This window comes from Pleurodeles waltl, chromosome 11 (assembly GCF_031143425.1).
Source record: "Pleurodeles waltl isolate 20211129_DDA chromosome 11, aPleWal1.hap1.20221129, whole genome shotgun sequence".
Classification (NCBI taxonomy): Eukaryota; Metazoa; Chordata; class Amphibia; order Caudata; family Salamandridae; genus Pleurodeles; species Pleurodeles waltl.
In genome coordinates, this window is record NC_090450.1 from 98,282,745 (window position 1) to 98,299,040 (window position 16,296).

The window sequence follows — 16,296 nt, forward strand, 5'->3', positions numbered from 1 at the left end:
CATTATCCTAAGCTAAGCATTGACAAAGCCAATAGGTCTTGCATTTGGAAACTTTTGGATTTGCAAATGTTTTTATCAATACTGTACAGCATCCTCAAAAAAGAATAGAGAAAGCCTATGATGTGGCCACTTACATTATTTTCTAGGCACATGCACCATGCATGCTCATGCCTACACAACACCACTTTTTTTTTCATTTACCGATAAGAGGTGAATGGTAAATGAAGAGGAAAAAAAGGCGCAAATATGTTTTTTTAAACCTGTGAGAGCAACATAAGGGTCAGAAATAACCCAAGGCTTCAGGGGGTGGAAGCAAAACAGGGGTTCAGGGGTGGAAGCAACACAGGGGATGAGTAGTGCAGTTGGGAGTAGGAGTAAAGCAACAGGCAGAGACAGAGAGCTACGTGGAACATGGGAGGGAAGCAAACGGTGGGAGAGACCGCAAAGTGTAGCTGGGGAAAAAGAAATGGTGGAACACGAGGAGGAATGTGTCATGGAGGGCAGTGGAGCCACACACAGACAAGAGAGAGAGAGTGCGCTACATGGGGCACAGAGGTGGGGACAGAAGCACGCTAAGAAGAAATCTGGAAAATACCTGTACTCTTGTGGAGTGCTAAAGACAAACAAAAAAGTTAGCTCCCTAAACATGACTAGTGGAAGGACTTGGAAATGCTCCACATTGAAGGACAGACACAAGATAAACAAGGCACTCCATTGAATAAGAATAAAGCAAATTACAGTGAAGGTAAAGACAGTCAATGTTAAGTTTTGGGTGGGATCAAAGCCCCGATATATTCTTAGTAAGTCCATAATATGTATTTTGCTACTAGACAGCTTGTACTGTCTTTTAGGCTTGACCTAGAAAACGCTGACTGAGTTAACTATTGCGCCTGGGAAATTTGAGAGCTCTGCAGATGTATATTTTTTGATTATTTTTATAATGATACATAATTGCTGTTCAATGCTAAAAGCTGTGAGGTGGATAAATCCCAATGGACATGTCTGATATCTGAACCTGTATGGTCTCTGTAGCCTGTGTGATAACTCTGTCATCTCACATCTGAGGTTATGAGGTCTTTGTAACTTCCTCTTCCTATATTGTCCCCTGTAGTCATATTATATGACTGGTTCTAGAAAACGTGCTTAGAAAGGGCAGAATGGAAAATAATGTCAAAGTAAATTTGCATAAACAGACTAATCTATGACATTTGACCAAACCAATTTTCTAAGGAAATTGTGCTACAAAATGGTTGGAAGAAATTGGGTGACTGGATGTGGGGGTTGGAATCCTTCTCAAGCACCAACCACATCTCTTCTCGGGGTGAAGTCACAAGCAAACCTTCAATAAATCTGTGCTCAACCTTCAGGTATCTTGGCTCAGAGCAGTCAGGCTCAGAGGCAATGCATAAAGTATTTGTGCAACACTTCAAATATTACCACAGTGAAAACACACCACAAAAAGAGCCCACAATAGAGTTAGAAACATCTGGGGGCATATTTATACTCCGTTTGCGCCGAATTTGCGTCGTTTTTTTCAACGCAAATTAGACGCAAAACTAACTCCATATTTATACTTTGGCGTTAGACGCGTCTAGCGCCAAAGTTCATGGAGTTAGCGTCATTTTTTTGCGTGAACACCTTCCTTGCGTTAATGATATGCAAGGTAGGCGTTCCCGTCTTAAAAAATGACTCCGATGCATATGCGTCGCATTTATACTCCCGGGCAAAAATGATGCCCGGGAGTGGGCGGGTCTAAAAAACCCACATTAGCGCCGGATTTTAGCGTCTGGGTCAGGGCAGGCGTTAAGGGACCTGTGGGCTCAGAATGCCCCCAGGGACACCCCCTGCCACCCTTGCCCACCCCAGGAGGACACCCAAGGATGGAGGGACCCACCCCAGGGACATTAAGGTAAGTCCAGGTAAGTATTTTTTTTTATTTTTTTTGTGGCATAGGGGGGCCTGATTTGTGCCCCCCTACATGCCACTATGCCCAATGACCATGCCCAGGGGACAGAAGTCCCCTGGGCATGGCCATTGGGCAAGGGGGCATGACTCCTGTCTTTGCTAAGACAGGAGTCATTTCAATGGGGGATGGACGTCGTAAAAAAATGGCGCAAATCGGGTTGTGGCGATTTTTTTGCCTCAGCCTGACTTGCACCATTTGTGGACGCCCATACGCCATTTTCCCCCTACGCTGGCGCTGCCTGGTGTACGCCGTTTTTTTTAACGCACACCAGACAGCGCCGGTGGCTAACACCGGCTAACGTCATTGAATAAATACGCGCCCGCATGGCGCTTCAGAATGGCGTTATCAGGCGCTAATTTTTTTGGCGCAAAACTGCGTTAGCGCAGTTTTGCATCAAAAAGTATAAATATGGCCCCTAGTATTTTTAATAAATAATATAAGACCAAAATGGCAAAAATCCAATTAGTGGAAATGGAGATATTCAAATTTATGGGTTTGAGATTTTCATGAAAATAGCACCAAAAAGCGTAAAAGTGCCAACTATGGAGATCTGGTCATGCCAGACCGAGACAAAGTCACAAGTTTGGGCCAACTGTGATGGAGTGCAGGCCGGCTACAGGGACCCAGTTAGGCCTATTGAACAGAGTGTTTTAAATCCTGGTTTCCTGAAAGGTTCAGGAATATCTCCCTGTTCAATCACCAATTGCTGGAGTCCTTGAATTTGTGTGAAAACCAACTGCCACACCATTATTTAGACCAGGAATATCCTCTGCCACCACTGAGATCTCCTTGGTCAGACAAAATCCCCAAAACTCTTTCAATGGGTTTGCTACAGTCTTCAGGTGAGGGCCACCGAACTTGTTGACATATCTCATGGCAGACACATAGCCCATATGGAGCATAACACAACATTTTGTCATTCCGCAAGTAAAACAATGAATTGCGAACAAACCTGCCAACAATTCTAAGCAATTGATATGAAAACTCCTCTCCTAGGGAATCCACCGTCCACCTGCGGGAGAATTCCCACACTTCTCTCCCCAGCCTTGTAAACTCGCATCCACTCGTATTACTCATTCGGGTTCCAGCCCGAATATTGCTCTGTCATTCCATACTCAACATTCTTGAGCCTCCATTCCAACTCCTCTGTCGAGTCCTGATCTAATGATACAATCTGAGAATATGAGCAATGTGTTCTTGAGGATCTGGTTTTCAACCTCTGGAAAGCCCGATAATATAAGGAACCTGGAAATATAGCCTGAAGTGTGGAAGAGAACAGACCTAGAATCCTTGCCAAAGCTCTCAAAGGGATCACTCCGACCTCTAACACCTTTTTCAACTCCTCCCTTAACTTCTTTAGTTTTTCTCAAGGTAACCTCAACTCTGTTTATATCTTATCTACCACAAAGCCTAGAAACTGAGTTTCTCAGGAGAATTACATTTTGTTTATGACAAAACCCAGGTATTCCGGGAAGTCTACAGTCAATTATATATGAATTATGATGGCATTTATGTCTTGGGCCATAATTAGGATGTCGTCTAGATAAATTATCAACCTCTCTCCCCTTGCTTGAAGCCAAGTAGCAACTGGGCAGAGGACCTTTGTAAAGCACCAAAGTGCTGAAGAAAAGCGGAAGGGGAGACTGCTGATTTGCCAAAGGTTTTCCATCCACCTGAAGCGTAGGTACCTCTGGTGTGGGGGCCAAATGGGAATAGTTAGATAAGTGTCTTTTAGGTCCAGTTTCATTAACCAATCCCCCTTTCTTCAGATATCTTTCAATAGGTAAATCCCCTCGCTTTTGAAGTGGTGGTATACTAACCAGTCATTTAGGTTTATTACTGGGCGCTTACCCTTGTCTTTCTTCTCAACCAAGAAGATATTTCTGGAGAAGCCTAGATCCCCATCTGTGGATTCCCAGATTGCCCCTTTGGCGAATAGTTCTTGTACCTCCTGACTTACCAACTTTGAATCTTTGGCTGAAAAGGTGATTTCTCATGGGATGTTCGACTGAATCAGGGTATCTATAAACTCCAGTTTGTATCTCTTGACAGCTTCTAAAAACCATGGATCCTGTGTTACTATCCTCCACTTGCCACAAAATTGGGCTACTCTGCCTCCCACCCTTGTAGGGGTATCTAAGAGAGGTCTTGTGAGACTCTACCTGAAGAGAATCCTCTTTGTCCTCTATCCTATATGAGGGATCCATTGCAAAAATGTGTCATTGAGGATAGTAGCCCTGGAAAGATCCAGAAGAAGATTGATTGAATCTTGCACATGCCAAATAGGGTCTGGAGACAGACTGCCCGTGGCCAGGGAACTAACCCTGTATTCTCCCAGTCCTGACAAAACCTCTGTCTTGAAAAGCTTTTTTAATATCTTTTTGAGACTTCTACGTAGACCTGAATACACGAACATACTTTGCCATCTCTTTAATAGAGTCATCCCCAAAGAGGTGTCCCTGAGAGGAAGGGCCAACTTCCTTATTATCCAATTCAATCAGCTTTAGGTCTATTTTAAGTAGGATGCTTTTCCTCCTCTCATTAGACAAGGCAGTTTTGGCATTGCCCAATAGGCAGATGGTTCTTTGTGACCACTGGCGTAATTATTAGCATCCACTGGGGTGTCACTTAAATTGGCATCCTCACCCATCTAAAAAATATTTGCTTGGGGACCAATGATGTCTAAAACCGATTCTGGCAGGATTTTAGGCCTCTATCTAGGCCCTTTATAGGGTCGTTGCCACTCTTGGTGATAAAGGCCACCACTTTTGAGTCCAAATCAGGGGCCATTGTAATTTTATCAGGGAGAGAAGGATGAGAGCATTCGGACCTCATGCAGGGTTTCACCTCTTTAGGAATCTCCCTACATAACCAATAGGCATAGTGATCTTAGGCCTTAGATACCTCCTCTGACATTCCCATTTTTTGACCTCCAAACCATCTGATTCAGATTCAAAGTCAGATGAATAACAGATTAATTTCAGGTTCAGAATCATCATCAGTATCAATAGGTATGGGAACGTTTGGGTCTCAGTGATGCCCATCCACAGTGTCAGAAGCACTAAGATCAATGTGACCACCATCATATGTCAAGTCTATTCCTGCCAATTTCGCTCTTTTATATTTAACATTATCTTCTGTGCCCAAACTTCTTTCCGATGCAAGCCACCTGGCTAATCATCAGGATTCAAAATACTAACTTTTTTTATTTAGAGCGTCACATTTTTTACTGATAGCCTCTTTCAGAGAATCCATTAGACGGCCCCAGTCCTTGTTAACCATCCCTTCAAGTTTATCTTCTAAAATCTGTTGCAACTTGCTCTCAGCAATTCTCACAAAAATTAAACAATAATAATAATGATCATAACCTGACAATTGGAAAGTCAGTAAGTAACTGGTATAATGGAAACAAGTAACCTTCCTCAATAGGTGAACTAGAGGGATAAGTTTATCATAAGGTACTGTAATGCTCGGAGTCTCTCTTGCCCCGTGCCTGCGCCGTAATTGACCACACGGACACAATATGCACTCACACTGGAGCCACCGGTAAAACTGAAAACTCCTGTGCTCCGCTTTATTTAAATACTCCATCGCTTCCCCCAGAGCCTCTCCCGTACTTCCGGGTTAGTCTTCTGTGATCGGTCTTCCGACAACTAGACCGTCACGGAACACTACATCCCTCCCCAACTGGATCAATCAGTTAACAAGCACACAAAGGGGGTCATTTGACCTCGGCGGTCTTTTTTAAAGACCGCCGAGGGACCGCCATGCGGAAGACCGCCATTGGTGGCGGTTTGCCACTCGGCCTATTATGACCGTTGGCAGCTCTCCGTCCTTTTACGGATGGAGAGCCGCCAACAGCCATACTGGCGGGAGCGGGGAAGTGGAGGTTGCTCCACCTCCACCGCCACTCCAACAGAACACCGCCCAGCGAATCACGTCCTGTGATTCGCCGTGGCGGTGTTCTGTTGGCGGTGTGGTGTCGGCGGAGCTGCCCCCATGGCTCCCGTCCCCTCCCGGAGGATCGTCGGACCAGGTAAGTCGATCGTCTGTGAGGGGAGGGGGGTTGGGGGTGTTGTGTGGGTGCATGGGGGTGTGTGTGTGTGTATGTAGAGGGGGGTGTGTGAGTGCGTGTATGCCTGCGGGGTGTTGTGTGTATGGGAATGAGTGCGTGTATGTCTGTGGGTATGTCTGTATGGATGTGTGCATGTATGTTTGAATGTGGGTGTGCGTGTATGACTGTGTGTGTGGATGTAGGCATGTATGTTGGCGTGTGTGGGTGTAAGTATGTAGGTGGTGCCTGCGTGTGTGTCGTGTGGGTATGGGTGAAGTGATGTTGGGGTTCGGTGGGGAGGGGGGCCCTGCCACCTTTGGAGGGTGGCAGGGGTGGGGGGGGTAGGGGATGGAGTCTGGGTGGGGGCGGGGGGTGGGGGAGACCCCTATCAGTGCCAGGGAAGGAATTCCCTGGCACTGATAGTGCTTACCGCCATGGATTTCATGGCGGTTCAAACCTCTGGAAATCCACGGCGGTAAGCCGGGTCCAAATACCGCCAGCGGTATAGTGACGGCAGCCGGGCAGGAGACCCAGGTCTCCAGGCCGGCGGGCGGAACGGAGAACCGGCGGATGACCATGGCGGTCTTACCGCCGGTTCTCCGTCTTCTGCCAGGGTTGTAATGACCCCCAAAGTCTTTTAGTTTTTGGCTGGTTGGCGGATTGGGTCTTAAATTGTATCTCCCCATCTTAAACCTGGGCTCCCTGCACTGAGTCACTGGGGTGGTACTCACCGGTTGTCTCAGACAGCCTGGTCCAGCCACAGATGGTAGTTCACCCTCAAGCTCTTGCTCAGGGTCTTCGGTGGTCGGCCAATCAAAGGATTGATCCTCTGCTTCCTGATTTCCTGAATGCCTCGCAAACGTTGCTTTCTTGAACCATGACATGTTTCGTGTCACCCACTCACTCCCTTTCTCGGCGGTCACCATGGTCCCGGACAGCCCAGTCACTGTCCACACTCCGGGTTCATAGGGTGTTCGGAATTTCCATCCGGGTCTCCGATCCTTGACGATCACCTGATCACTGATGCGAATGTCTCTTATCCTGGCCAGCCTCATCCTGCTCGCCTTATCATTGACTTCTCTCCTCTTATTTTGTGTCTGCTTTGGGCGATAGGGGGTGGGGGGTGGGTTCCCACCAGGGGGCAGTGGGTATGGTGTCTTGTCTCGTTCCAGCAAGAATCAGCGACCACGGAGTCTGGCCAGTTGTGCAGTGTGGGGTTCCTAGGTATTCTCGTAAGAACCGGTGAAGGCTGAGTTCCAGATCTGTGGTTTCTAATACAGCAATTCTAAGAGTCTTGTTAAGCGTGCGCATAAAACGCTCATTCTCTCCGCTGGCTTGGGGCCATAGCGGCGTGATCCTCCTGTGTCTGATGCCCAAACGCCCCATCATGTCCTGAAACTCACTACCTCGAAAAGGCGGTCCGTTGTCCGTTTTGATTTCCTCCGGGAGACCAAACATTGCAAAGATCCTTTCAAGAGCTGGACCCACCTGCGTGAATGCAGTGGACGCAATGACCTCGACGATTGGATATTTGGAGTATCCATCTATGAGCGCCAGGGTGGTCCGGCCGTCCGGAAAACTCCCAAAGTCCAGGATGACTTGCGCCCAGGGTTTCGTACTTGCTTTATCTGTTAGGATCGGAGCTGGCGCTTCCGGACTAGCTGTTAACTGACACGCTGGGCATTGCCGCACGCACTGGTCCACTCCCTCTTCAAGTCCAGGGAATCACACCTTTGCTCTCATCCGCGCTTTCATTTTCATCATTCCTTGATGCCCTCCATGTGCCAGCAGGATCACATGATCTTGTAGCTGCTGTGGTATTATTAGCCTGTGCCCCCGGAGAAGAAGACCATCTGCCGTAGAGCTTAGCTCATTCCGGACTCTCCATAGTTTCTTCAAACGCTCCCATTCCTCTGTGGTCCAGTTGCCCGTTTTCCACAGGAAATTGTGCCATGACCCACCTTCCAGCGCTAGCTTCACCTTCAGCAGCACCACGTCTTCAAGGATCGCTTTGGAGATCTCCTTTGTGACGATTGTTTTGGGACAGCTCCCTTGGGCGAGCGCGTGCTCATGCCCCTCAGTGTCGGCCTCATCTTGACTGGGAACTTGGGTCTGGTCTGGAGTGTGTCGAGATAGGAAGTCTGCTGGGTTCTTGGCCCCTGGCTGGTACACTACCTCCATGCCATAGTGTTGGAGCTGAATTGCCCATCTTTCGATCCATGGAGGCGGATGTGGTGCGCTCCCCTTGAACAAGGGAACAAGTGGTTGATGGCCCGTGACCACCCAGAAGGGTCTTCTTTGGAGCTAGAGGTGGAAATGCCTGCACGCCCACATGATCGCCAGGGACTCCCTCTCGGTCTGGGAGTAGCATTGCTCGGTAGGTGTTAAGGCCTTACTAGCATATGCTAAGGGAGCCCACCGACCTGGCTCACTTTCTTGAGCCAGCACTGCGCTGAGGCCTACCGGGCTTGCATCAGCTGTCAGTTCGGTCTTTCTCATCGGGTCGAAGTATGCCATCGTAGTGTCACACGGGAGAGCTTTCTTGAGTTCTTGGAATGCTTCTTCTTCTCGGCTTCCCCATTCCCATGGGGCATTCACTTTCGTGAGGGCTCGGAGCGCACGGACAGCGTGGCTAGTCTTGGGATGAATCTGCCACGATATGTTGTCATCCCCAAGAAACTCCTCACTTCATTCACAGTTTTCGGAGCAGGGGCTTTTCTGATGGCACTCGACTTTCGGGGATCTACTTGGATGCCTTCCTAGTTGAAAACATATCCGAATAATTTGATTTCTGTCTGAAAAAAGACACACTTGTCTCTATGGAGGTTGAGGCCCTGTTCCGACAACCTTTTGAGGGTGTCTCTCACTTGCCTATGGTGATCTTCGGCCGTCGCGGAGTAGATTAATATGTCATCACTGACGTTCATCACGCTTTGTAGGCCTGACAGTGTCTGTCGAATGGCGTCCTCGAATACCTCCGCCACTGATGACACGCCGAAACTGAGGTGCTTGTATCTTCTTAGGCCAAGATGTGTCAAAAAAGTGGTGATATACCTGCTTTCCTCCGCCAGTCTAAGTTGGTGGTATCCCACGTTTAAGTCTAATTTGGAAAACCACTTGGATCCGTTTAGATCAGCTATGATGTCGTCTATGGTTGGTGTGATGTGCCTTTCTTACTTTATGGCCTGGTTGGGCAACCTCATGTCAATGTAGAGTCGAATTTTTCCTGGTTGCTTCGGCTTCTCTGCAATGACCATGGGTGATACCCAGGGAGTGTGGCCCGATACTCTCTCAATGACTCCCTGCTCTTCGAGGCTGGCCAGTTCCTGCTCTACTAGTGGCCTTAGGTGAAACAGTATTCGCCCGTGTCGAAAATGCAACCGGCTTCACAGCCTTGTCGATGTGTACCTTGATCGGGGGAGTTTTGAGGCAGCCAAGGCCTGTGAACAGTTCCGTGAATTCTCCTCGCAGCTCATCGACTTGGCAAGATCTTATACTTTTTGCAAACATCACCAGCCCTAGCTCCCCAGCCGCTTGACTGCCAAGTAGCGTGTCTGCCTCCCTGTTGACCACATGGAACGTGGTGTTTATCGTTTTCCCCTCCGCCTGCAACGTCACTGTCATGCGTCCCTTTAGCGGTAAGGGCGTGCGACTTCTGTAGGTGAATATTTTGGTGTTTGAGGGGGTCGACGTGGGGCTAGGCTGGAGGCGGCGATATTGTTGTACTCCCATCACATTTACTGAGGCTCCAGTGTCTATGAGGGCCTTGACAGGTGACCCTGCTATTTCAATCATGCAGGTGGGCTGAGGCCGCCGGTGCCTCTTTAGGTCATTGGTGAACGATATTAAGAACACTTCTTCCTCTTCATCTTCTCCTGGGGAGGAGTCCTCCATGGTATGACGCGACGATGCGTCAATTGCCCCCGTGTCACATGGTCATCTAAGGATAGCTGCTTTACCGCTCTGGTGGGTGGGTGCCTCCCTCTTGCTACTCTTCCTCTCACTCCTCCTTTACATACGGCTGCAAAGGGATTCAGTTTTCCACAGTTGGAGCATGTCCTCCCTTGTGCCGGACAGTCTCTTGGGCTGTGTTCATCTCTCCCACAGTATTCACACCTCCCTCCTGGTTTGGCGGGGGCATACGATCTAGGGTTCCTCCTCGTTTGTGACAATTGGATCACTTCAGCACGTTCTACTTTGACCGCCGGGGTCTTCTCTGGCATGTAAGACATCGCCATGTCCATTTCAGCTGCCCTAGCCGCCGATAGATCATGGGATCACGCCATGATTAATATTTTGTCGAGAGTGATGTTTGGTTGTCTCAATATTAGTCCTCTTAGTGTCTTATTTCTGCATCCCTGTATAATTTGTTCTTGTACCTCTTTCTGTTGGTCATCGTCGGTGCACGTACTTGCCAGTTCCCAGAGACGGGCATAGAATTGATCAATGGGCTCTCCCCTTCTCTCTGTCTTGCCTGTCGTAGTTTGAACCTTTCAAAATCCGGGTTCAGTTGCGGATCAAAAAGTGCATTTAAAGCTCTCACCGCTGCGTCGTAGTCAGCATTGGCACCTGTGTTTGGTAGGTGTCTGAACAGTTTGTATATTTCATCACCCACAAAATGGAGGAGCAATGACCTCTTGACTTCCCCATCCTTCTCGCGGATGGCCACAAAGTAGTTCTCCAGGTGCCCTAACCATATTTTCCATCTCGGTGACGCTGTGGCGGGATCTGCAAGCTCGCTGAATGGTGGTAGCGCGCCTGTCATGGTGCGCTGTGGTAGTTGATGGATGGCTGGCACTGGTTCATCTGCACACTGATAGTGTTATTCGTGCCCGTTGGCTCTGGCTCACTTCTCCCAGTCTGTTGTGTCGCAGTGCACCCTTTCTGCGCTCGCGTTGTGGTTTGTCATGACCTGTTTGCATGTCCTGTTGGCGCAATGTGACTTCAAGGCGTGCAGGAGTCCGACGTTTGCTTTATCTCTCCCTTCTGGGTGTGGTGGTGTTGCGTCACGCTGTGGTGGAGCTCACCATGCTGTCTGCATCTTCCTGGCCCTCTAGCTGGCTCACATTCACACCCTAGGGGGCCCCAAACACCGGCGGTGTTATCGGCGTGTTGTAGAGACCACCTTCGTCGCCAGTGTAATGCTCGGCATCTCTCTTGCCCCACGCCGCACGCCGTAATTGACCACACGGATACAATATGCACTCTGGAGCCGCGGGTAAAACTGAAAACTCCTGCGCTCCGCTTTATTTAAATACTCTGTCGCTTCCCCCGGAACCTCTCCCGTACTTCCAGGTTAGTCTTCTGTGATCCGCCTTCCGACAACTAGACCGTCACAGAACACTACAGGTACTTTCGTAAAAAGGGAAGAGAAATAAGTACTTTCCCCTGGAGGACGACTGAGGAGCGGCACTGCGATGTCCGATGAGAAGCCCCTTAGAGCTGAGGATTGTGAAGCAGAGACTTCAACGGTAAATGTTAGGTGTGCAGCAGGAAGCCATCACGTCCTTCATGTATAAGAAGGGCACATGGAATTGAGACCCATGTGACCCTCTGTCAAGCTCTGCAAAGAAATAAAAGCGTGCAGCATATCACCGACGCACATTCATTTAAAAAGGGTTCCCGCTGAGAAAGGGGGCGCGTGGCATAAAGCCAACGCTATTCCCATGATGTGGTTAACAATAATGAATAAGCGGCAGACAGCCAAAGCGACGTCCCGGAAAGTGGAAGCACTGGCTTGCCAATGTGTTGATTGAGATAGCAAAAACAAACAAATATCGCTAAGTTCCGAACACGAACGAAATAGTAAAGCGGGTACAGTGATTGTAAGAAAATATAGATTACTACAAACCTCTTTCCTGAAGTGTTTAAATATAAGCAACAAACTAAACTAGTAAATTAATATGATTGGAAATAAAAAGAGGTTATTGAACAGTAACAATAAAAACAGCAAGAACAACATCAAGTTTGAATATAAATCATCAAAATGACAAAAACGAAGAAGCCCATTAAGGAAGTAAGGGAAGGTTAGTAATTATCTTGTGTGCAGCAGCAACAAAAGAAGTAAGATGGCTGCTGGAAGAAAGATGGCGTGGGCTACCTCTGACTATCTTGGGGAGAGCGACCATCTTTAGGATGAACACACTGCTGAAACTGCTCTAAAGCCTCTCATACACATACTATACATTCCTGGAAAAGATGAGGCTCTTCATATGGGGTGGTAGACATCCCAGGGTTACCCTGTGAATGCTGCAGCAGAATTCCTACAATGGGAGCATATATTTCTTCCAGATGTCCGGGCCTTCTGGTGGTCTGCACATTTGATACCAATCAATGATTGGCTGCTTGTGCCACCGGATCACCCGACCTGTTTGCTGGAGGGCACTGCTCCTGACGTGCTCCCCTGTATATTATGTATATGGCGGTGTCGGGTCAAATAGGTTATTGTTGGCTACCCAGGTGCTGTTGGGAGTGTGGCGAAGAGGCACTAAGATGATTGGGTGGGCCTCAAAGGTTACCCGGAAAACACCACTGTAGGAGGGGTGAATGCTGAGGGAACTGGAGAAACTGCGCCATTTTGAACCCCGGGTATTGACTGGCATCTCCAAAGGCAGTGATGTACTGGAGGGTTGGAGCCTCATGTCCTTCCCCTCTTTGAGTCGGGTATCTCATCTTAACAACAATACTTTAAATTTGTGCAACTTTGGCATGCCTCAATGGCTGAGGGGTTAGATGAGGTTCAGTTGCCAGAATACACTGGAGGGAATGGAGGAGCTTGGCACTAAGGCCATAAAAGCATCAACAATAATATTCCCGACACACTGGGAACTGAGCACATTGTGAGAAAGATGAGTAGTGGGCTTGGGGGAGATTGATGACAATGATTATGTGGCAGCTTTAATGCATCCCCGGGAAGTGGCAATGCAGCCACAACTTCAACTAGTACAATTTAAAATATTCCATTGGGTGTACTATGATTGTGCCTGATTGCATGGGATGGGAAGGGCGTGTTTGAGATGTATGGAGACTGTGGTGATTTCTTCCACATGCTTTGGGGCTGCCCCGTCATCTATACCTCTTGGTTGGAGATATTTCAAGAACTCCAAGGCATTCTGGCGGTGGAGGTTTCACTTGACCCAAAATATGTTCTTCTGGGAACCTCTATAGAAATAGATGTCCCAAGGGCTGCACTCCTGTTCCGTAATCTGGGCCTGATAGTTGCGAAAAGGGATGTTGCTAAATACTGGGGAGCAAGCGAGGTCCCCACATTGTGTGAATGGAAGCAGGTATGGATATGTACATGACAGCAGAGAGAATCACATAAAAAGCACAGGGGATGTCCCCGCAAATCAAAAAAATATGGGGTCCCTGGAGACGATATTATGACTTGGGGCTTGTGAAGAATGAGTGTAAACATCTGGGATCAAGGGGTCCCGCCGACGTGTCAGAGTTGTCCAGTTAGAGCTGTCCCTGGAGTTGAATGCTCGGTAGCGCTCTATTTGCTATGTTGACATTGGATGTACTGTGGTGTGGTCATTGTTGGGGCAGTTCTTGTGAGGAATTCCTCTTTACTTGTATAGAAGTTTCATTTCTTTTGAGACCATGGGTTTTGCATGTTCCATGCTTTAAAGATATAACTTTCAAAATTGGCCCTATGCATGATCCAATTTGTTTTCGTTTTATTATTTTACTTTTTTTAACATTTAATAAAGATATTTAAAAAAAAGAATATCGAAGACAAAAATATCCCTAAGGTACGTTTCTAAGGGTAAGCAAAGTTTTACTTTCTAGATCGTCACATATATGTACCTTGATGATATGTATATTTTCAAGGTACGTAGATGTGGAGCTAAGACTAGTAAATCTATACTTGCCTCTTTGCATTTACCTTCTCAATATTTTGTTCCACGACATTTCAAACACAATATTCTGTCCAGTCGATATGTATTGTTACCGATACTCCATCAGTGATCCCTGTAAAATGCATCATCTGAGACCACATCTATTTAAATCGTATTATTGAGTGGACCCAAAACAACTCTTTGTAGGGTGGAGCTCAGGAGTCCGGTAGCAAAATGCACTGTTCCCAGCAGGGTCATTCCCATCTGCTGATCTTTGAGCAGGCAGACTGCCCTGCTTCATTTATGAGAAATATCCATATGACAAGGAGTATTTAATATATGCTACTCACTGTAAGGAGGGCTATGTGTAACATTCTATCAAGGTATTTCGTCTCTAGAAAAATGAACATTTGTACCAACTATTCAGGCAATTCCTAGCCAAGCATTTGTATTTGGACATGCAGTTAGGATGATGACAAAGGTACAAATTAGAAACACCTTTTCACCAAACTGCTAACAGACTTTGCAGTTTCATCCAATGTTAAATATATCTTTACATTTTGGTAAATGTGGGTGCAAAAGCCAGGTAAAGATTAATATATTTATTAGCCACTGCAATGTACACTTGTCCCGTATGCACACGTGTCTTGCTGCCATTGGCAGATTCCAGCACAGAAAGTGCTCACAGGACAAAAGGAAGGATTTTCCAAATGTTCACTGTAAATTAACACACTGTTGGTATGAACCTTGTGTTCATCTGGAGGATTGTGTTGCATTTCAGGTAACCTGATAATGCATCGAAGTCAGTCGTAAAGTAAAACTCTAATTCTACATGAAAGAGCAATAAATGGAAAAGTGCGTCTCCATCGTAGGCGATGTGTGGGTAGTGTTTAAAAGTCTTGCGCAAGGACCAGAGTTATCCTCTTCTTTTATTTTAAAAGGTAACTAGCAATGGGGTCGTTAAAGTAAGCCTTGTCTGCACAATTTCGCCGTTCTTGGAGTCGGCTGCCACGAGAGATTAATTTTATAATTGGATTATTCAATTGCTGTTATTGGATTGGTGAAAATGAGACATGAGGGCCAACCAACAGCATTCTCTTAGAATTCAGCCAGTATTAACTGACTCTCCCAGAACCCCTAGTCCTTACAAAGATTCTGTCTCTTTTATCAGTAGTTCTAGCAACCACAAGCCCACATTCAATTATATCAGTGGAATTTGCAAATGGATGATACGTTATTTAGGCACGTAGATGCATACGGTTAGCCTTTGTATGTAACCAGACCCATTCCTCACTAAGGGCCAAATGTATCAAAAAAGGCATTTGTGAATCGGAAATAGCGATTTTTAAGAAATCGCTATTTCTGAATCGCAAAATGCAATGTATCATATTTGAGATTCAGTAATATCGATTTCTTAAAAATCGCAAATACTATTACCGAATCACAAATTGCGATACCGGCCCCATTCGCACCTATGGGCCTTTATGCCCATATTTGCAAATATTTTGAATTTCCCAAATTGCAAATTCCTAACAGGAATTTGCAATTTGGGAAATGCAAACCCCAGGGTACTGGGGGCCTAAGGCCCCCTCTGCTGCACCCTAAGAAGTTTTTTAAGGACATGTAAGGCGCTCACATGCCAAAGGGGCATGTGTGCGTTACATGTCAATTGTAAAAATACATTTTTAATGCATTTTTAAAATTTGCACCTGGTTACCACCACGTTCAACTTGGTGGTAATAGCGATTCCTTAATGCCCAATTCGCATTAAGGAATTGCTTGTTACATGTGGTTTAGAAATCGCAAATAAGGATTCCTTATTTGCGATTTCTTATTTAGAGAATCGCTATTTGCGATTCTCTAAATATGCTCGCAATTTTAAGGAATCGCTATTTTAGCGATCACTTAAAATTGCATTGCCAATGCCTTTCATACATCCTGAAAGGCACTTTTGCATTCGAAAACGGGCATCCGCACTGTTTGCGATTGCAAAAAGGCTTGATACATCTGGCCCTAAAAGTCTAAAATGAGTAAGAACAAAAAACCTCTTGGGGTCACCTCATCGATGAGGGGTTCCTTAAATCACCTTATCCTGGTTACTTGTTTCAATTACTTTCCAGGTTGTACATCACAAAACATCTTCAGCCCCTGTGACTTTCCTTAGTACATCACACTAAAGTTTACTTTATTATTATCTTATATGTTTCTTTCCTAGGTGCATTGGGAGAAAACGTTTTGCACGTAGCAGCACTTTACAACAACAGGCAAGCTGCTGTTACATTACTGGATGCGTATCCATTCTTGCTCAACAAGCCAATGGAGTCTGAGATGTACCAAGGTAATGTGCATCTACCACTTTAAATGCATTATAAACATGTATAATAGGTTGGTAACAGTAACATATGGGTAATTCCTAAGTCCGTTCTTTCCTCTAC

General features: G+C 46.5%; 1 protein-coding gene across 2 annotated transcripts in view; it reads left to right on the forward strand.

The window, feature by feature from the left end:
- LOC138265473 (transient receptor potential cation channel subfamily V member 6-like) overlaps positions 1 to 16,296 on the forward strand; it is a 298,739-nt gene that overhangs the window by 52,531 nt on the left and 229,912 nt on the right. The window contains exons 1-2 of one of the 2 annotated variants that reach the window (XM_069213215.1): positions 11,334 to 11,491; positions 16,077 to 16,199. In XM_069213215.1, the coding sequence (XP_069069316.1) occupies positions 16,178 to 16,199 (22 nt within the window). In that variant the 5' untranslated portion in view covers positions 11,334 to 11,491; positions 16,077 to 16,177. Of the gene's footprint in view, positions 1 to 11,333; positions 11,492 to 16,076; positions 16,200 to 16,296 lie in introns of those variants that run through there. The other variant, XM_069213213.1, reaches the window with a different exon arrangement.